The sequence below is a fragment of the Cottoperca gobio genome, chromosome 1, assembly GCF_900634415.1.
Source record: "Cottoperca gobio chromosome 1, fCotGob3.1, whole genome shotgun sequence".
Classification (NCBI taxonomy): Eukaryota; Metazoa; Chordata; class Actinopteri; order Perciformes; family Bovichtidae; genus Cottoperca; species Cottoperca gobio.
Window position 1 is genome coordinate 22,878,375 of NC_041355.1, and position 20,867 is coordinate 22,899,241.

The following is a 20,867-nucleotide window of genomic DNA, read 5'->3' on the forward strand; positions in this document are numbered from 1 at the left end:
ATGACACCAACCTTTGACGAAAATCTGAACATGTCCTACTCATTTGCACATGGACAGTTTAGTCAGTGTTTGTGAACTTGCACTACTCTCTGAGGACTAACCCTGCTTCATGTCACTGGGATGTTAAACCAGGCTCTGCTCATAGCCAGTCACGCTGCCTATGCTGCCCCCAAGATGTTTAAGCAATAGCCTGTTAAACAAAAGCGGTGATCAGATTATTTATTTTTTATCTTAAAATCCTAAAATCAAGAGTGGTTCTTTATACATTTTCTCTGGCGCACTAAGAGATTTTACATTTACTAAGAGCACATCTTTCCCTGTTGGTTATTCTGTTTCTAGCTTCTGAAGAGTGGTACAAGTGTTGGCAGACATCTTCACCTCTGAGGTGTGAAAGATCTGAAATTAAAGTGATCTATTCCAAAAAAAAAAAACACAATCCCAGGCCCACTTTTCCAAGAATGGTGTTTATGCAAACTATACTGTATATGCAGATAATTATGTAATCTGTGTTCTTCTTTACAATATAGTCAAGAAATCTGTGCAACTAAACAGCTCTTGATTTAGAATCATTGTGTTTAATATTATGCTATTCAAATACAGGATCATTTTCTGCACGTGTACACAAAAAAGAAAACATGTCAACCTCAACCACATTGAAGCTTAGCAGTAGAGCATATTATGTAGTTGTGAGTTTGCCAAAACCCTCTGAAGACTGAACTACAGTTCCATGTCATTAGGATACAGACCTGTATCCTACAAAAGACCTGTGGACAAATAATTTCAACAAAAATTGTATTGCATCAAATCCTGGTGTTTAAACATAAATTGAATAAAAAATAAAAATCAAGAAGACAACATTTTCAGAAACAAACAAACAAACACTTCCAACTGTGTTTTTCTTTAGCATGACATTGTGCTATGGTTATAAATGACTGGGCGATGGACAGCGCTCCAACACCACCTATATGTTTGCCAGTTAACTTGTCTGATGTTTTTTGTTGCTGCTGGACAGTGATTGCAAATGTTAATTTTCTCTGAGGTGATGCTCAAATGCGTTTGTGGTCAAAACGGAAGTCCATGAAGACCCAACAGTTTATTTTATAACGATCTTTTACTATTCTCCGGAGGCAAAATAACTATATCAGTCAGTCAGATTTCTACCATATGCAACTGTCTTCATCCAGGTTGTTTGGTTTCAATGACCTGCAGATAGCGGGTCCTTGGGAGTGGTTTTGGTTTTTGTGTGGTGTTCAGAGGCTGAACTGGGTTAATACCTGGCAGGTTAAAGTAAGGTGGATTGCTTATGTGCTGTGGGAGTAGTTGACTCGTTTGAGCGAGTACTGCTGGAAAGATGTTCAAAGGTGGGACATGGGGGTAAGGGAAGAAAGGAGGCCAGAACAGCCTGGGTCCAAGGTGGGGAAGGTTAGGAGGAAGAGCTGGATATGGCAGTGGTGAACAGTTTACTGGAGAGTACATTGGCATAACAGGTGTAGGAGATGGCTTTGAAAAAGTGTATGCAGAATTTTGAGAAAATGATTGACATGCAGCAGTGCTTTCCTGGGAGTACTTTTCACATTTCTCACTCTCCTGTAAAGTGCTACTACTGCTATTCTGGCCATAGTCAACATCTTCATCTACCTGTACTTGGTGTACCTCTGTTACATCCCTCTGAGTACTATAACAGTCTTTTTTCTTGTAATATTCCTGATTTAAAGGGCTAAAACTAGATTTGCTTGACGATGATGATCTACTTTTCCGTCTTGGTGAACACGCTTGCTTTGTCTCCCTTTCCCTACTTGCTCTACGAAGGCGGCCACCGTCACTATCCTTCTTTCCATACAACCGCTCCTGGATACGATGCGACATCTGGCCCAGTTCCTCGGATCCTAAATTCATGCCAATGGCCTGCAAAACATCCTGCATTTGCCTGTGCTTGTGCTCATCTTCAGTTGTCAGTGTTATCTTTTCCACCACTGAGGGAGACCTGGATCTGCTGTTTGAGCTAAAGTAGCTTTGTTCTCCGTCACCCCTTTGCAGAGACTTGCTATCAGACAGAGAGTGCCCCTTTGGGCTAAAGGACTGTGGAGGCTGTGGAGAAGCCAGTCTCTGGGATCCTTCGCTCTCGCTCCAGTGGCTGGGATTTTGGTGGCTTCCCTGTTGCCTCCCAGCATAACTTGGAGACCACGGACGATCAGTGTTCATGAAAGAAGTTGGAGAACGTGGTCGATCATCCACTTCTGTGGAGGTCTGAGTCACTATCTTGGTGAGCGTGGCGACATTCACACCCTTGTTGAGCACATCGAGGAAGCGCTGGAAGCCCACGGCTGACTTCTTCTGCTCAGTGACAGCTGCACTTTGGTTGGTGACATCACTCTCAGAAGACTGATGGGAAACACAGACGCAACCACAGTTTATGGAACTATCTGAAGTCTTTGTTTGACGCATATATTTGTAGAGTATAAAACAACCTGTGAGAAATTTGGAGCCATTAACATCTCTAAATGTTTTCTTTTATGATCTCAAAAATTAAACCTCACTTTCTGTCCAAGTGAATCGGACCACAAACGCTTCACATACCAAAATCTTGTCCCGTTGACTCCAGATTCTGTATTTATGTGCAGATATCTGTTTCTAGGGATTAAATGAAACTAAGAAGGTATACACCATCACTTTGGCAACAGAACGATTGGACAGCTCAGTAATTATCTTGTCTAACAAAATTGTATTTTGTGATCCAGTTAGGAAAACAAAAGTTTTGAATAAATTATGAACACGCATCATGGCCTAATAATGGATCATTATCCTATCCAATTATCCTATGTTGAGATACTACAACAATCACATAGTGTTTTATTACAATCCTACACTAGAGACATCAATGGTGGAAACACAAAAACATTCAACTTAAGGTGCCCTCATCAAAATACATACATGTGTGTGTGTGTTGAATGCACTTCCTTCCTAATAAGATGTTAGCAAAAAAATGCAAAACAACCTATTTAGTACCCTGAGCTAATCTGCCTGCACCTCTCACCGATGATAAAAGATAGTACCAGTTGCCATATGTGAAATGAACCAACCTGTCCACTTGATCCATTCAATGGAAACAGTCTTCTAATTTGACGATAATCCTCGTGTGTGGAGGGGCTGTCATTCCTCTCTCTGGGTTTGGCATAACTCTGTTTGATATGGAGGAAAGTTTTATTAAACTTAATTTAATCCTAACACAGATGCTAAAACACAATGTATATTTTGACTAACCTTAGTGGAGCGATCTTGTGACTGTGTCCTCTCTTGTGAACAGTCTCGGCTCCTTTCATGACCATCTCTATCTTTGTAATATCCAGACGATTGTCTGCAGTCATCATGTTGTTGCCTATAGCTGAACTCCTCATGCCAATATCTGGAGTCCTGAGGCGTTTTCCTGTATTTTAAATCCTCTTCCTGTGATAGTGTACGTTTAAAATCCTTGGTTGCATGTGAAAAATTGTCTGGTGACTGCCTGTTTGTTTTATCCTCAGGCTCACGCCTGTATCTGTAATCATCTTTATCATCCTCTGTAAACATTCGCCTTTTCTTTTCAGAAGTACCCCATTCAGGTGAGGACATGAGTCTCCTCGCTGAGCTCTTTCTGCTCCAGTCTCTGTTCAATGAGTCTTTGCTGTACAGCATCTTAGGAGAGTCACTGAACTCTCTACTTCTACTTGTCCTCTCTGTGCTACTATGTCCATCCCCACCATATTTCTGATAAGAATCCTGCGGTATATCTCTGTGAGGTTCACGCCTTTCTTCCCTTCTATCCTCATAGTCATCCCACTGCCTTGAACTTCTGTCACTGTACTGCCGCCTGTGACTGTACTCAGACCTGTTTGACTGCATCCTCACACAGCAACTCCAGCAGAAGAATAGTTGTGAAAGCCTGCAGACAAAAAATAATAATAATAATAATTTTAGCATTAAAATCATCAGGTAAAGACTTCAGAAGGATTGATAAGGCAAACCTAGAACATGTACACTGCTCAAAAAAATTAAAAGGAACACTTTGAAACCACATCAGATGTCAATGGAAAAAAATGAATGCTAGATATCTATATTGATATGGACTGGGTAATGTGTTAGGAACGAAAGGATGCCACATCGTTTAATCGAAATGAAAATGATCAACCTACAGAGGTCTGTGCGTCCCTCCATGGATATGTCTCCCCAGACCATCACTGACCCACCACCAAACCGGTCATGCTGAACGATGTTACAGGCAGCATAACGTCCGCCACGGCTTCTTCAGACCCTTTCACATCTGTCACATGTGCTCAGGGTGAAGCTGCTCTCATCCGTGAAAAGCACAGGGCGACAGTGGCTGACCTGTCAATTCTGGTGTTCTATGGCAAATGCCAATCGAGCTCCACGGTGCCAGGCAGTGAGCAGAGAGCCCACTAGAGGCCGTCGGGCCCTCAGGCCACCCTCATGAAGTCTGTTTTTGATTGTTTGGTCAGATACATTCACACCAGTGGCCTGCTGGAGGTCATTTTGTAGGGCTCTGGCAGTGCTGATGCTGATCCTGTTCCTTCTTGCACAAAGGAGCAGATACCGGTCCTGCTGATGGGTTAAGGACCTTCTACGGCCCCATTCAGCTCTTCTAGAGTAACTGCCTGTCTCCTGGAATCTCCTCCATGCTCTTGAGACTGTGCTGGGAGACACAGCAAACCTTCTGGCAATGATTGATGTGCCATCCTGGAGGAGTTGGACTGCATGTGCACCTTCTGTAGGTTACAGGTATCGCCTCATGCAACCAGTAGTGATACTGACCATAGCCAAATGCAAAACTAGTGAAAAACAGTCAGAAAAGGTGCAGTGGGAAGAAATGTCAGTGGCCTCCACCTGTAAAACCATTCCTGTTTTGGGGGTCGTCTCATTGTTGCCCCTCTAGTGCACCTGTTGTTAATTTCATTAACACCAAAGCAGCTGAAACTCACAACCCTCTCTGATACTTAACTGACCAGATCAATATCCCAGAAGTTTAAATGACTTGATGCTATACTCTGATTCAAAAGTGTTCCTTTAAATTTTTTTGAGCAGTGTATAATAAACATTTATCTGACATGGAATTTTTATTTTTCAAAACAGGCCACGAAGAACCCACAGTATGCAATACTAAAAGTGTGTGCTAGTGATCCAAAAGTAATGTACACCTACATATTGCTCTAATCACTGGTTAGACTGAAATGTACGTTCACTCGTGCACATTGTGTCATAAATTATCATGCAACATATTTAAGTACATATAAACTATTATTGAGAGAACCTAACGTAAATTCATGCAATTGAAACCTGTCCATGGACTAGCTAATGTGTGCAGATTTTCATTCCAGGTGGCACAACTACAGCCGTATTATACAGTGAAATCCCCTGCTGTATAGTTTTTGAACATAGCGAAAACCAAGTTAGCAGTACGCTTGAGAGGTTAGTAGTGGCCTGAATAGCTTTTCATTTAGCTAATGTTAACATTACTTTAGCTAGCTTGCCCAACTGGCGTCTTGCTAGTAGCGTTAGGTTGGCTGCAAAGCAGCAGCTAGATAGCTAAAGCTAGTACAAAAACACGAAACTTACTATTTATTATCATCATTAAGTATCTTTAGATTGTGTTCAGCTAGAAGCGACACATTTGGACCTGGTGTTCAGATACATCAGCTAAAGTGAAAACTAAAGGGCCAGTTGGGTTAACCTATTAGCAATAATCACTATAGCGTTGATAGCATCCTAGCGTTACGTTACCTTTTCCGTTGGACGATTCCACTTTTTTTTTAAGGGGATGACCAGGGGGAAATGCTGAAACTAGTCTCGGAAATTTGCAAAAGTCCTGACAACAACCAACTGTCAAGTTGTTAGATAACATTTACCAAGTTTTCACTGGCGCGCGGTGCGCCACCAAAATGTTTAGTTTTACCTTACCACTCAGTAACACGGGATTTAAATGACCGCCACCTGCTGGGTGGAGTGTGAACCGTGGATGTATGTCGTGTTTTCTTCTTCTTTTACTTTAAGGCAGCTGACAAACTAGTTTATAGGTACATAGCGCCACCTACCGGCTGGAATGTGAAGCAGATGTGGAAATGAGCTAATGCTAAATGAAAAATCCACCCATACATTTTTAAGAAATACAACTTTCTGAACTTGTATTTTTGTGCAAGAGTGATAGTTAATTATTGTGTCCACTGTGTATATATCCACATAATTCAGTGATTGCTGACCAACACGTGTGTGTGTGTGTGTGTGTGTGTGTGTGTGTGTGTGTGTGTGTGTGTGTGTGTGTGTGTGTGTGTGTGTGTGTAAATATCCCCTGAAAGCACCAAAAGTTATTTTAAAAATACTGTCACAGTATTAATACTTACCGAGGCATTTGGTCTAAAATATTTCTATTGCATTTTGCCAGCAATGTGCAGCCTTAATATTAACAATTCAACTACTGTCCACATCCTACAGTTGATTTTCATCATCACTGGCTTTCATGGATATAAATAGAAAAAGAGGTGGAGTATGCATTATTTTGGGGTTTTGTGTGTGACAAAAGAAGTGGTGATGATGATGAGAGTCAATACTACGTCATTGACATTAATTGCACAGTAATGCAGATATACAATGTTTGATTGTATATCACTAATCACTAATACGTGTTACGTGAATTCAATTTAGTTTTTTTTCTTTGGACCAGTTTAACTGTAATGTATGTTTAAAAGACCAGGAAGAGGAATATAAGTCAGTATCAAATCAGGCCTATCTGAAATTACAAAGCCGAAATACCATAGCATATCTAGCCTTATGGAATGACAAGTAGTAAATACTACTCTGCTGCATATTCTTCTATATGGGCATTTAAAATGAACAATCATGGAGAAAGGTAGAGACTATGGATGTAACTAACGATTATTTTCATTGTCGATTTATCTGCCAATTATTTTCTCAATTATTTGTTTGGTCTATAGAATGTCGGAAAATAGTGAAAAATGGGTTCTCAAAGTACAAGGTGTCTTTAAATGTCTTGTTTTGTCAGTCAAAAACCTAAAGATATTGACTTTAATAGGATCTAAAACAGAAAAGCTGGAAATCCCCATATTTGAGAGGCTGAAAACGGCATTCTTTTGCCGTTTTAAAGGAGACAAAATATGCAAATGTTCTGCTTCATACTTGAATTTTGGGTATCTACAAGGACATGTTTACATGCTTTAATGTTAAATAAAACACATTATTTTTCTTATACTCTCTGTCTGAATACACCTGTACTCACCATCTTTCTGAAACGCTCCGCTTTAGCGCCCGTCTCTTTTAAGCTCGTAAAAGCTCAGTCTGCTCTGATTGGTTAGTGTGTCCGGGTCTTCTGCATCGGCCCTCTTTGCAGTCATTGCAGTCATTGCAGTCGGGGAGTGAATGTAACAGCACCGTAGCGGCACTTTCTGCTACCAATAAATTGTATAGTTGTGTCATCACAATCTTCCGGAAGTCCTGACAGTTTGTTGAAAGACACAGTTTCTGAATTCAGGTTTCGTGCACTTCTCCGTGGATAGAGTGTTTTGATACTTTCACAGTATTTATATTGCACCTAGAACTGCTAGACATGGAAAACTCACTTTTTACAATAGGGGACCTTTGAGATTTACATACTCTGGAAGCCGTTCTCCATTTTGGGGGGAGATAACCAATATTTCAAGTCTGGACAGAGGGCTTAAACAGAGATAACAAAATGTTTTTACACATTTAACCGCCTTAACATTACCAATACCTACAGCCGCACCACTAGGGTGGCTAGAAAACTCACAACACACACACAGACTGCACATTCTTTATTAGATATTTCCCTACAGGGTAGCCATCAAATGACAACCCATTCATTTGCAACAACAAACAAAAGGTTAAAGAAATGTCATACTCCTTCACACAGCTCTACATAGGCGCTTGTGTAGTCTACATCATTATACTCACTAATGAGGTGCACTCATTGCTCTCTAGGTGATACAGATGATACATTTGCTCCAATCAGTGCAGTTTAGACATTTAGTCCATGTTAATGATGGAATGGTGTCAGGGACGTGTGCTGTTTGAGTGAGGCAGAGGACAATCAGATGAAGAACACATGGGTTTATCAGTCCCAGGGCCTTCTCCTGCAGCTCTGCGAGCGTTAGGGATGTCCACCTGAGGGCACTGTAACAGAGGACAGTTAACACACAGCACACAGTTAAGCACTTAATGAGCTTTGCTGGGAACACAGTCACACTTCTACTGTACACAGGGATATTTCTATGTTTGCATGCAAAGACTGAGTGAAGGCAAAAAAAACATCAGACATCAGAAACTTGTTAGAATCATAACTTTCGAGTTCTGATAATGCTTCGACCTGGCTATCTGTCACTATCTTATGTTTGTTTTACATGCTTTACTCTTCAAAAGTAAATGGTCCCGGTCTGTTCAGATTTCAACAGTAGAACTCATGGTGGTGACTCTGACCGGTCTCACACTCAGTTAGGCAGGATATTTAAATCCTCTGCAGCTGCATAGTCTGCTCCTTTTTCACAGACAAATCCAGACTCTACATGATCTTGAAAATGATCATCGTACTGGGTTTGACTCAGATGTTATATTATATAGTTCTTAAGTTATGCAGGGACCCTCTATCTAAAGATGAATTATTGGCTTTAGCTTTAGCTCAACTCTTCTGAAGGCACGTTTTACACCATTGTCTACAGGTTTATGACCTTACTACGGAAGGTCATAAGAGAGGCCGGTCAGAAAGACACATTTCTGGTGATCCATTTTCTAAGTCTGATCTAAACTGCTTTCTCTCCTGTGTTTATGATGTGTGGAAAAAAGGTTTGATTTGAGTTTTAATTTACATAACTTAATAACACATTATGTTATTATTATCATTATTATGAGTGCATGGATCAATTAAAATGGACTTGCATTTATATAGCGTCTTTATAGTGTTTCGACCACACAAAGCGCTTTTACATCTGGAAGAAAACATGAATGCTTTAATCCTATTTAGAACATGGAGTAGCGGTGTCCCTTAAGCCTCACTGTGGTCGAAATGAGTAACACTTGACACAACAAAATGACTGACAAAAAAAACTCACCTGCCAAAACTTGGCAAAATGTTTTTTCCTCCACCCTGTTTCACAGATGAAAACCTAAGGAACTTAGAAACATTATCCTGGTAAAACCTTTTTTCATCTGTTCTTAAGTCATAAACACAAGAGAAAACTGTTTAGATCAGACTTAGAAAATGGATCACCAGAATGATTTATTCTCTCACTTGCCTCTCAGGGCTTCCTTACAAGACACTATACTGACAATATATTCTATAGCTCCTGTCGTGCTACTGAACATAATTGCATTATCCTAGTCATGCATATTTATCACTACATTACAGTAATCATCTCTTTAGAGTATGAGTTTCTTGGCTCCCAAGTTGCAGCCTGAAGTTTTCTGCTCACATCAGGAACACATTCATGCACAACACAACACCAAATACAGCTCCTGAAGCCTCCCACCTCCTCACTGGTAGAACTTTATCTCTGTGTCCACAGAGTCAAAAAACAAGTCCCCCAGTTCTTCTCCTGGGATCTCTCCACTCAGCATGGCAGAAATCTCGCTCAGACACTGCGACTCCAGGTCCCTCAGAATCTCATAGACGGCTAAACCCTGGTCCTGACACAGAGAGAAGAAGACACAGAGCTATCAAAACAACAGTAACACCTGGGTCAAATAGTATTTGCATATTGTATGTTTAAACTTGCTCAAGCAATGGCATCATTTGACTAAATTGAAGTTATGGCCAAGCCCCCTGCATGAATCCAGATCATACTCTTGGCCTGACCGTAACTCAACCAGGCGTCTGTGGCCCAGACTCAGACTTAATGACTGCATTTACAGCACACCAGCTATCACACACACACCTCCATTTCCTCTACAGGCTAATCTGCATGTCTACACACTCTAGTTGCTCAACAAAACAGCAGGTAACAGCTGTGTTTCAATTCCATACTACATATTGTTAATATACAATATGAACTATATACTAATTCTCAGAGGAAAATGAACGTAAAAAAAACGTAGGCAAAATTGTGAAGCTGAAATAAAAATAAGTTCTAAAAAAATAATATTAGCAAACTTTAGGTAGATATTGCTTTGTAACTGACATTAATAATTAAAATACACTACACTATGTTTTAGCATGTATCATTATGTAATGGCACTTAGAAAAAGTAACATTGGCTCACTTTAACATTTTACAGGCGTGAGTATATCCATTTCCTCTTTGCGTCAAGAGAACAGCCAAGAAGTAAAGCATTTTTAGTATGCAAAGTGATTATATTATAAAAACACAAGTCATCTCACAGTGAGCTAAATGGCTTAAATGGAAAATGTCACTTTGTTTTGAAGTACTAATACCTCCCAGCAATCTCATGTTGGCCTGTGGTTGCACAGTGTCAGTGTTATGTTCGAAGCCCTGCTCTTTAGCTTTGAATGTGTACTTTTAGTGTGTTTATGTTTAGTCTACACTCCTGCCATGTGTCTTGTCTGCACTAACTGTGAGGTCCTGCGCCTGCCTAATAGTGTCCCGCTGCAAAGCTCCAGACTCGGGCCCACCTACATCGCCAGGACCTATGGTGGAAAATGACATGTGCATCCAGATGTTTTAAGGTGGAAAATCACACGTATTTATCGCGCTTCATTATCAATGAATGAGGTTTATATGCCACGTTATGTATATACACATATATTTAATACATTGTATTATGTCCATCCCACAAGACCTCCACCAGTAACACCAAGGTACAACCTTAATATTACGATTGAACTCACTTATAAAGTTAGCAAAAGTAAAGTTAAGCAGCAAATAACTTGTAGCCTAATAACCTTATGAGTTTGCTAACGATAGCTAGCTATGCTAATGTTGTTAGCAAACTAACGTTAGCACTTCAAAAACAGGGAAAAAGCAAAAAGCTTAATGTAATAATTTCAGCTATGTTAATGTTAGTTTACTAACGACATTAGCAAACTTAGTTAGTTAGGGTTAGTATGAGTTATTTGCTGCTTAACGTTGCTTTATGGAACTTGTGTGGCTTATTCAAACTAACGAACGCATGCTATCATATCCTGAAGATCGGCCAGAATTTCACACGTCTCTCCCTACTCCAAGCTTGGGACTCGAAAGGTGGGCCCGAGCCTGGAGCTCTGGAGCTCTGCAGCTCGACCCTTCTCAACTTGGCTCTAATTTATCAGCAACAATTGACAAGTTCAACTCCCAATAAAATGTAATCTGCTTTGGATGTATATATGAAATGAATGTGAGCTTCCAGCTATGCCAGGATCTGCACAGGACTATCATTGACCTAGGTCGTCCATCAGTGCCCACCGGGTTGGTCTCCATGGTCCTGAGCGCCAACTGGTGGGCCTTGTACAGGTCATGTCTGCGGTCCACCTGGCTCTGAAAGCGAGGCTGCTTCCTGACAGGGTCGTCTGGGCCGAACTGTGGGGAGACCACCCCCAGAACTGGGTTGGAAAAGTCCGAGAAGACAAAAGGCTTGAATATAGACCTACCAGGGTAAGAGTGGAGAAGGAGACAAGGAGAAGGAAAGGAAAGAGAAAAAGGCAGACTCAGAATCTGTTATCAGCCCAAAGTGGAGACAGAATGCAGGAAAAGCAAAGATGAGGAGAGAAAGAATAATTGCGTCCCAACACCTTCATTTGTATGCATTTAAAGTTGAAATTACATTTCAATGAAATTAAATTTAATGTGAATGTATTTTGCAGATCAGCGGATAAGCCATTCTTATTAAAGTTGATTTTCTTTTCTTGACCTTTCACTGTCTATTTGGAGCTATTGCTGTGTATGCTAACAACATGTTTCTGCTGCTCTAAAGGTAAAACACACTTTGATTGCAGTTCTTTCTCAGACAGAACCTACCAGATGTGGGACCAAGCCATTGCTTTGCAAGCCACAAGTAAGTCTCAACTCTTTAAGTCATCATGCGCTCTTCACCAATTTCAACCTGCACATTTTACATACATTCTTTTTTGTTGACCACCTCATAGTTTTTGTTGGGAACTTAGTAGGGAAATTAACTTTGGTATAATTTTCCAACTGGCACTCAGTGACGTAACGTTAGTTCTTCATGGTTCTCTCCTGCAACTTGATTGGAGGCTTGATTGGTTCAAACAAAGTTCATATTGGGAATTATGTTTCAACTTGCTAGGAATGAATAGTGTTTACTAGTTTATTTAGGAAATGAATTGAATTGATACTTTTTCATCTTTTGGCTTGAGGGAAGGTATTTCAAGTCAAACGGCTCAAGTCCAAGTGAAGTCACGAGTCATTGCTGTTGAACTCTAAGGGAAGTTGCAAGTCTTTTTTGACTGTAAACATCAAATTTATGACTGGAGTCTGACTCTAATCTTCACCTCTGGAACCTTCCACACACCAGGAATACATCCGCTATGATAAGTGCAAATGTCAGATATAACACGAAGGCAGAGTCCAACATTTAGAACATGTTTGCTCTATTTTGGAGGAGTGTCTGAGGTGAAACACCAAAGTAGCAGTGACAGAGGACTGAACAGCCAATGAGGCAACAGTTAAAACATATTCAATACAGGTAATACTTTATTTTACGGGGGCTTTATTTTTACAATAATTTTTAGAGTTTCTTTACTCGGAATTTAGTATTAATTAAAATGTTCCTACATAACAATGTGACAGATGATTAAGCCTATCATCGGCAGGAACAGCTCTCTGTATTTCGCAGTGTACTGGTGTCTGTGGCGACTTTCACACGCTGAGGCACCAAATGCGATGCATATTACGTCGACCAGCCAGAGCTAAAGGGGGCAGGAGGAGGGGGAGAACATAGCGACAGCGTGCAAGAAAGGTTTCTGGAGTGGATAAAAAATGTATTCTGCATTCATAAGAAGGATTAAAGTAAAAAAAAAAAAGGAAGCAATCAATGCAAGGAAAAAAACTACTTGGGGGCGGGGGACATGGGGCGAGCTTACCCGCAGGCATACGACATAGGCAAAAGTAATTGTGTAATTACTCTTACTGCCAGAAAGGGGAGACAAAGGTTCTGCACTCTGCACTTTAAGGAGAGAAAGAACCATGGAAATGATTGGGAATGAAAAATAAAATAAAGAGTTACCCATATAGTTTAACCTTTTGTACCACAGATCTTTGAGAATTTCTACAGGAGACCACACAGAACAGTGCACACAGAAATATAGTATGAATCAGTGCTAAAACCTTGCAACAGCAGTTCAATTCACCACTGTTTGTGAAGCAGGGTTCTCCTGTATAGACAAATTATAGTTTCATGTATGATTATGTGGTCGTATAAATGGGTTATTATAGTCTTAACAGATGTCTATAATCTAGAGGAACTCTTAGTTTAGTTAGTGACATACCTGGAGGGGTCTGGGGTGGCAGTGAAGAAGTGGACGCAGGGCAAGCTGCTGTCTCTCGGCAGGACAGACACCATGCTGCCTGTGGTGCAGAAACCTCCAGAGTCCATGCAGATGCCACTGGGCTTGTCCCTCAGAATGGAAATCATCACCTCTGCCGTCACTGAGCCTGAGAGCAGAGACAACGCAGGAGAGACACAGTGGATAAATGTTACAGCAGCTTGACATTACCAAATTACAATGTAGGCATGTTCTAAGGGGGACGTCCACAGGCATTCTGGGAAATGTAGGACTTGACCCCCCTCACCGTCATGTTGCTGGAGTAGCTCTGTGCCTCCCTTGTAGCGCTGTTTAGCCAGCTCCATCCTGGCAGGCGGATTCTCGGGGCTGAACACCTGAGAGAAGTTAAACTCTCCCTCGCCGTCCCACCAGCCCTGAGCCTGGGCCACGCTCCGCAGCTCCGGGTGCTCTGCAGAGACCTCAGCACCGATGGTCAGCTGGTTGGAGATGTTCTTCACACCCTCTGAGAAGAGGAAGGGGCTGTTAGAAAGTGAAGATGCAAGTCTCCTGCTTACGAGAGCAATATGATTGAAATATTCCCCCCTTTAGCCAGAAACATGCTGTTTATGTGCTGTATTTGCCAACAGACTGAGCAAAGCCGCGTGCAAGGTTTATCTCCAGTTGACAGAGATCCAACCCTGAGGAAGAGGGTCTGTCTCTTCACCACAGTTTTAGGATCCAGTAAATGATATGACACTTCTCTGTAAGCTGTTGTTGTTGAAGAATTAACAAAGAGATGTGTATTTATTAAATACAAATATTAATTCATTAAATATTTTTTATGGATTTTCAACATGGTTTAGTGGTGATTTGCTCTTTAAGGCTGATTAAACTCAATGTATAAGTTTAGTCTGGTTTAGCCTTAGTCCTATAGATGCTTTTGGTGTGGCTTTAGGGATCCCTGACTCCATTGGGCCACATTTCTTTAATGCATCTTTGGTTTATGAACAAAGAGCTGGACACTGTAGTTTTTAGCAAATGTTACGTAAACAGCTGTAAACATTTACTGGGACTATTTTCCTGACCTGGATTATTACATATTTAGTGCTATAATGAGTCTATACTTGTTAGGGCTTCAAAGTCACCATATTCAAAGCTAATTGATAGTGCTGATCTTTGCAAACAGAGGTCTGTCTGTCTGTCTGTCTGTCTGTCTGTCTGTCTGTCTGTCTGTCTGTCTGTCTGTCTGTCTGTCTGTCTGTCTGTCTGTCTGTCTGTCTGTAAGTTGAGTTTCACTGATCTAGACTACACATGGAGGAGTATGCTGTGACTGTATCTGCATACATCCAGAAGTGCATGGAAGATGTCTCTGTCACCAAGTACATCACTACACGTGCCAATGAGAAACCCTGGATGACTACGGAGGTGCGTGACTTGCTGAAGGCACGGAACGCCGCTTACAAATCTGGTGACGTGGTTGCTCTGAGATCAGCAAGAGCCAACCTGGACCGTGCCATCAGAGAAGCTAAGCACACCCATGGTCAAAAAATCCAGAGTTTCTTTAATGACGCCATGAATACCAGGCGCATGTGGCAGGGAATTCAGACCATCACTGGATACAAGGCTGCTCCACCACCCTGTGAGGACAACACAATCTTTCTCAACAACCTCAATAACCACTTTGGACGCTTTCAGGCACTAAACAACACAACTGCAATAAAAGCTGTTCCCAAGCATGATGAACAATCACTGATCCTCGACACAGCTGATGTCCGGAGGATGCTGAAGAAAGTTAACCCCCGGAAGGCGGCGGGCCCGGACAGTATTCCAGGACGGCTGCTCAGGGACTGTGCCGACCAGCTGGCCCATGTCCTCACAGACATCTTCAACACCTCGCTGGACCAGGCTATTGTTCCATCATGTTTCCAGTCAGCAGCCATTGTTCCAGTGCCTAAAAAATCCCCAATCACTTGTCTGAATGATTACTGGCCGGTAGCACTCACCCCCATCATGATGAAGTGCTTCGAGAGGCTGGTCAAGGACCATATCATCTCCATACTTCCCCCCAATCTCGACCAGTTCCAGTTTGCTTACCGCCCAAACCGCTCCACAGAGGACGCCATCTCCTCTGCACTCCACCTGAGCCTGGCCCACCTGGAGGAGAAGAACACCCATGTGCGAATGCTGTTCCTGGATTTCAGCTCGGCATTCAACACAATCATCCTCCAGCATCTGGTAAGCAAACTGGGACCCCTCGGCCTCAACACCCCCCTGTGTAGCTGGCTGCTGGATTTCCTCACCAACAGACCCCAGCATGTGCGGATTGGAAACAGCACCTCCAGCACCATTTCTCTGAGCACCGGCTCCCCACAGGGCTGCGTTCTGAGTCCACTGCTGTTCACCCTGATGACCCACGACTGTTGCGCCAGGTTCAGTGCGAACCACATCCTGAAGTACGTGGACGACACAGCAGTGGTGGGACTCATCAGGGACAACAACGAACTGGCCTACAGGGAGGAGGTGAAGCATCTGACAGACTGGTGTCACACCAACAACCTGATCCTGAATGTTGACCAAACAAAAGAGATCATTGTTGACACACACCACTCCTCCTCAACGGCTCAGCAGTGAAGACTACAGACAGCACAAAGTTCTTGGGGGTGCAACTCACAAACAGTCTGACCTGGTCCCTTCACACCTCCTCACTGGTGAAGAAGGCACAGCAGCGCCTGCACTTTCTGCGCAGGTTGAAAAGAGCACAGCTCCCCCCTCCCATCCTCACCATGTTCTACAGAGGCACCATAGAGAGCATACTGACCAGTTGCATCTCTACCTGGTCTGGAAACTGCAACACCTCAGACTGGAAGTCTCTGCAGAGAGTGGTGAGGACAGCGGAGAGGATCATCGGGACGTCTCTTCCTTCCATCAGAGACACTGCTAATAAACGCTGCCTCACCTGAGCCCAGAACATTACAAAAGACCCCACTCACCCCCACCAAGGCCTGTTCTCCCTGCTGCCCTCTGGCAAGAGGTTCTGCAGCATAAGGAGCAGAACAACCAGACTCTGCAACAGCTTCTTTCCCCAAACCGTCAGACTGTTGAACCAGAAATAACTTCTTCTACTAAGCAATGTGAACTCCACTCCAAGAACTCTTAAATGTATATATTTTATAGAGTGTATATATGTTATTTATATAAAGTACATTTATATTTTAAGTACACATTTTATTTTATATTTATGCATCAGCACCACGACACTTTTAAATATTTATGACCACTTACCAGGACAACGACATTTCATTTGAATTGTACATTGTATAATCTCTAAGTGACAATAAAGTTTTTTGATTGATTGATTGACATGTACCCTTCACTCTTCAGCCTCAATCTTTTACCCTCCATCCTTACCTGTAACCTTCTGCGCCCCCCACAGCCTCCCTGCAGTTTCCAGGACCCAGGCCTCGTTGCGGTCCACCAGCAGGAAGGTGTTGTGGTAACTGAAGGGCTCAGGGTCCTCCCTGCACTGCCCCCCCTGGCCATGCAGCTCCAGGAGGCTGGTGATGGCCGTCAGTGCCCCCCAGGCACTGTCACCTCGCTCCAAACCCAGTCTGATGGTCACATGCTGGATTACTTTATCTTTTCAAGGCATCAATTATGTAGTTATAAAAGTGAGCAAGTTATTTATAGACGGTAATAATTCTTTCATTATTATTTATTTATTGTTTGATCAGTTAGTCTGGTTGTAAGCTTGTTGGCACTGTTTACATGCTCCTCTGCCATATGTCTTGGAGGAAGTGCTACTGTATCTAAGAATCATTTGGCAACTCTCCATACAAAGTGCTTTTATACACGGAGATGAATAGACAAGAGTTACGCTTCATGTACTCACCACACCTGTCATAACATGCTTCTAACTTTCTACACACCCTTCCAATCAAAGCATAAAAGGATTGAGTTAAAACTTCAACTGAAGATTTAATATCCAAACTGTATTTAATTAGGATGCAGTCAATATGTGTTCCCATCAGCTCTGACAATTAGTTATTATATAAAGATAACTATCTTTATTGCTGAAATTGGATATGCTATTTATTTTGTTAGCAATTCAGTGTCAAAAGGTTTTCGTTGCTCACCTCACAAGGTCCATGCCCAGCAGAGCCTCTCCGGAGCTGACAGTCTCTCGGGTCCAGACAGCCTCATTCCCAACACAGACTCCCTGGTCATTGGCTCCCATCTCAGCGCCCCACATCCAGGCAGGTTTGCTGAGGACAACAGCACGGGTTTGCTCCACCTGAGGGATCTGGATGTATGTGCACTGCAGACAAATAAAAGTGAGTGAGATAATGAATGACTGAGAATATGAAAAATAATGCTGTTGTATAAATTAAGGAATGTTGGTTTAAATTGCACAAACAATTTCACCAACAGTAGCAAAGCTGACACACTTGTAAAGATGGCGGCGAAGATAACTAAAACTGTTATTAATTGATCTGGAATCCTGCCTAACTTTAGTGGATCATAACATATCGGGTATGGAATTAATCTGCAGATGCTCAGGTTCAAAATGAGACAAACTGTTCTATAGCTGGCCATTTTTGAGCCACGTCCAAGTTCAAAATGTGGCCTGCAAAAGACTATTTAAGGCTTCTTTTTACCACAGCCGATTGCCAGTCAATGACAGTATAAAACACTCAATACATTTTTATTTTTTTATTCTGACTCATCGCAACCACAAGAGGTAATTGAGCATACAATCATGAATGAGCACAAAAAAATATGAGGTTAATGGGTCCAGTAGTTTGCGAGTTTAGCTGCGGAACGACAGACTGACACACGCTCGCACGCACGCACGCATATATTTTCTGGTGGTGCCTGTGTGCAGAATGCAATTTTTAGCATTTGCATCACAACTTGATTGCTAATTGAATTAATTATCCTGGTTATATGAAATGTGAAGGGTTGGTTTATCCAGATTACAAAAAAACATATTTTCTTGTATTTTTTCCTATATTTTCTTTTCATACCCCTCGTGGTTTTAGATGTGTTCTTTGTGGTTTGGGGTCTGATTTTTAGAATACAACCCATTTTTCATTAGTGGCAACAGGTTTTAAGTTTACCCTTAATGCTTAAGTTTAACCAACAACATCCTTCACCTTTTTTGTATTAAGTCAAAGACAGATAAGTCAAAACCTGGACAAATAAAACCCAAACTGTATGACTAGACACCACTAAGGATATGATCAGTGCCCCTGCCTTCCAAGATGAAAGTCTTGGGGTTTGTCTTTTTTTGACATAGATAAAAACAAAAACAAAATTAACACATCTGGACAAGAACAATGTTCCTATATATCATTGCACCAATATCAGTACCGAGTCTGTATCAGTGCGTATGTCTTCCACTAACACTGTAACACAAACCTTAGGTGAAAGGAAGAAAGGATTTAATCGGTTGGTTAAAATGTTTCCTTTCCCTTAAACATTAACAGAAGACAATGTTTCTACATCAAGTCTCCTGTAAATATTTTACCGGCCTCAGATGGGGTAATAATAATACATTATGAGTTCTGCAATGCACTAGTATATTAGTCAATGTGCGTATTTTAAATATGCATGATGTGTGTTGTCAGTCAGCTGTAGTTGCAGTGGTGGTGTGGGACTGCAGGAGTCGTTACCTCCAGCATGGAGCCTGGAGGGTGAGATGCTGCAGGGTAGTGGGCCACCTCCTGCACCTCATTCCGGGGACGGTCAGAGTTCTTCCCAAAAATCACATGGTCATCGCGAGAACCAGGGGGCAAGGAAACAAAACAATCACATGACCTGGGAGCCTCTGCCATCCTGCAATAAAGAGACAGCACAAAATAAGGATTTAAAAGTGATGAGATGTAAAATAGGCACTGGACTTCCTCATGTCAACAATCTGTCTTCAAACTAATCATAAGAGACATTCAAGAGGAAGAGTCTCTCTCCATTCCCCACCCAGCTTTTTGCCGAAAGTCAGATCCAGCCGGTGCACTGCCCATCCCTTTCACACAGGGATTAGGAGGCAGTCTTGTGCAGAGCACTTTATTGACTGTAATCTTCACAAATCCGACCGCCACGTTGCTCTATTATCGCTCGCGTCTCGTATTTGCGACGACGAATCGCTTACAAAACCGGAAATAATGTTGGCAAAAGTGCGTTGATCGCACCCGGAGCTCGGTTTGTTGTGATCAGTGTTTAATACAGATAAGGCCTGCGCGAGCGAGGTGGCCACTCTGTCACTGTCCGTCTCTTTCCGGATCAGCGACGCGCCTGTCGCTTCGTGTCATTCCGCCTCTCGTGGGGGGTCGAGTAAAAGGGTGCACTTGAATAGTCTGTAAACTAGAGATAGTCTTTGAAAGCTGCTGTAGTAAATGTTTACCTTTTTTTTCCAATGGTGAGAGCGGCCGGCCGGCTGAGAGAAGGCAGGCTGGAGATAGCGGGTCACGTGACCGAGAAATCCAAAGGTATGTACTTAAAGGTCTCGTCTCGTCTGGCCACAACACGGCTCACCGTCTCTCACACAGGAGTCCAGTCACACCTCACAGCAGGCCTGAATCATGATGCAGCTCTTCATCAGGAGTCTGCCTCTTCTTCGCCTGTTTGTCAGGGCTGCAAATACTGCAATAATGCTGCAATACACTTAAATTCATGGGAAAGCAGTAGCCTACGTTAACAGTTGGCTAAAGTCCTATTTTTTGCTTGAAGAAGAAGAAGAAGAAGAAGAAGAAGAAGAAGAAGAAGAAGAAGAAGGAGAAGAAGAAGAGTGTATAAAACTGTAATTAAATACAAAATGTTTGTTCCACCTAGTTGCTGATTATCAGCATGAGTTGATGTCTGTGTGATTCAAAATGATGAGCTGGACAAACGTCTCATTTTCATGAGAAACACTGCTGGTGTCGCCACGATACCAAAATTAGGACTTTGATACCATACCTGCCAACGATAAACAATACATCAGAGAAAGTAATGGAATAATAGATGACAGAAAATGGAATAAAAAACAAAAACGAAAATATTTTGACAATGTCAATGCAACCCATCTATCACCTTCGCTATTTGAATTGTTTAACAGTCACATAGAGTACCACTCAGCGTGTAAAAACTGTTGTATAATGTCTGTAAAATGACCCTGATGATATCATCCGGGTTATGATTGTTTTTGTTATCTTATACCGCTCTTATTATAGTATACTATAATCCTTTAAACTGATGAAATAAAGAACTAACTAAAAATACAAACAAGTGGTCTGTGTCCGGAGGAGGTTAAACACCAACCAAAGGGACTTTTCATAGCTTGACAGCTTAATAATGGCTTTTAAGTGATCTATAAAACGCATTAGTAAAATGTGTTTGCCATTAACAAAAGACCTCATTACCTCGTTTTACATTTAAAGTGG

At 41.9% G+C, this 20,867-nt stretch overlaps 2 protein-coding genes across 5 annotated transcripts; both read right to left on the reverse strand.

Moving 5' to 3' along the window:
* Window positions 1-553: 553 nt before the first annotated feature.
* Window positions 554-5,999, reverse strand: LOC115014998 (zinc finger CCCH domain-containing protein 13-like). 2 transcript variants are annotated; one of them, XM_029442163.1, is made up of 4 exons: window positions 5,773-5,999; window positions 3,262-3,919; window positions 3,081-3,179; window positions 554-2,382 (listed from the first exon to the last, which is right to left on the reverse strand). In XM_029442163.1, exons 2-4 carry the CDS (start codon window positions 3,877-3,879, stop codon window positions 1,177-1,179), a joined length of 1,923 nt encoding a protein of 640 aa, XP_029298023.1. In that variant the 5' UTR covers window positions 3,880-3,919; window positions 5,773-5,999; the 3' UTR covers window positions 554-1,176. The 2 variants fall into 2 exon arrangements, with proteins under 2 accessions (XP_029298023.1, XP_029298032.1); XM_029442172.1 differs by lacking the exon at window positions 5,773-5,999 and adding an exon at window positions 4,170-4,733.
* A 1,821-nt stretch (window positions 6,000-7,820) lies between these two features.
* scrn2 (secernin 2) lies at window positions 7,821-20,017 on the reverse strand. Of its 3 annotated transcripts, none has more exons than XM_029435450.1 (9): window positions 19,850-20,017; window positions 19,122-19,284; window positions 17,583-17,764; window positions 16,858-17,057; window positions 13,757-13,972; window positions 13,453-13,618; window positions 11,411-11,591; window positions 9,543-9,699; window positions 7,821-8,193 (listed from the first exon to the last, which is right to left on the reverse strand). In XM_029435450.1, exons 2-8 carry the CDS (start codon window positions 19,281-19,283, stop codon window positions 9,547-9,549), a joined length of 1,260 nt encoding a protein of 419 aa, XP_029291310.1. In that variant the 5' UTR covers window position 19,284; window positions 19,850-20,017; the 3' UTR covers window positions 7,821-8,193; window positions 9,543-9,546. The 3 variants fall into 3 exon arrangements, with proteins under 3 accessions (XP_029291310.1, XP_029291301.1, XP_029291318.1); XM_029435441.1 differs by lacking the exon at window positions 19,850-20,017 and adding an exon at window positions 19,426-19,717; XM_029435458.1 differs by lacking the exons at window positions 7,821-8,193; window positions 19,850-20,017 and adding an exon at window positions 19,426-19,721 and having other exon boundaries at window positions 9,549-9,699; window positions 11,388-11,591.
* Between the last annotated feature and the right edge of the window lie 850 nt (window positions 20,018-20,867).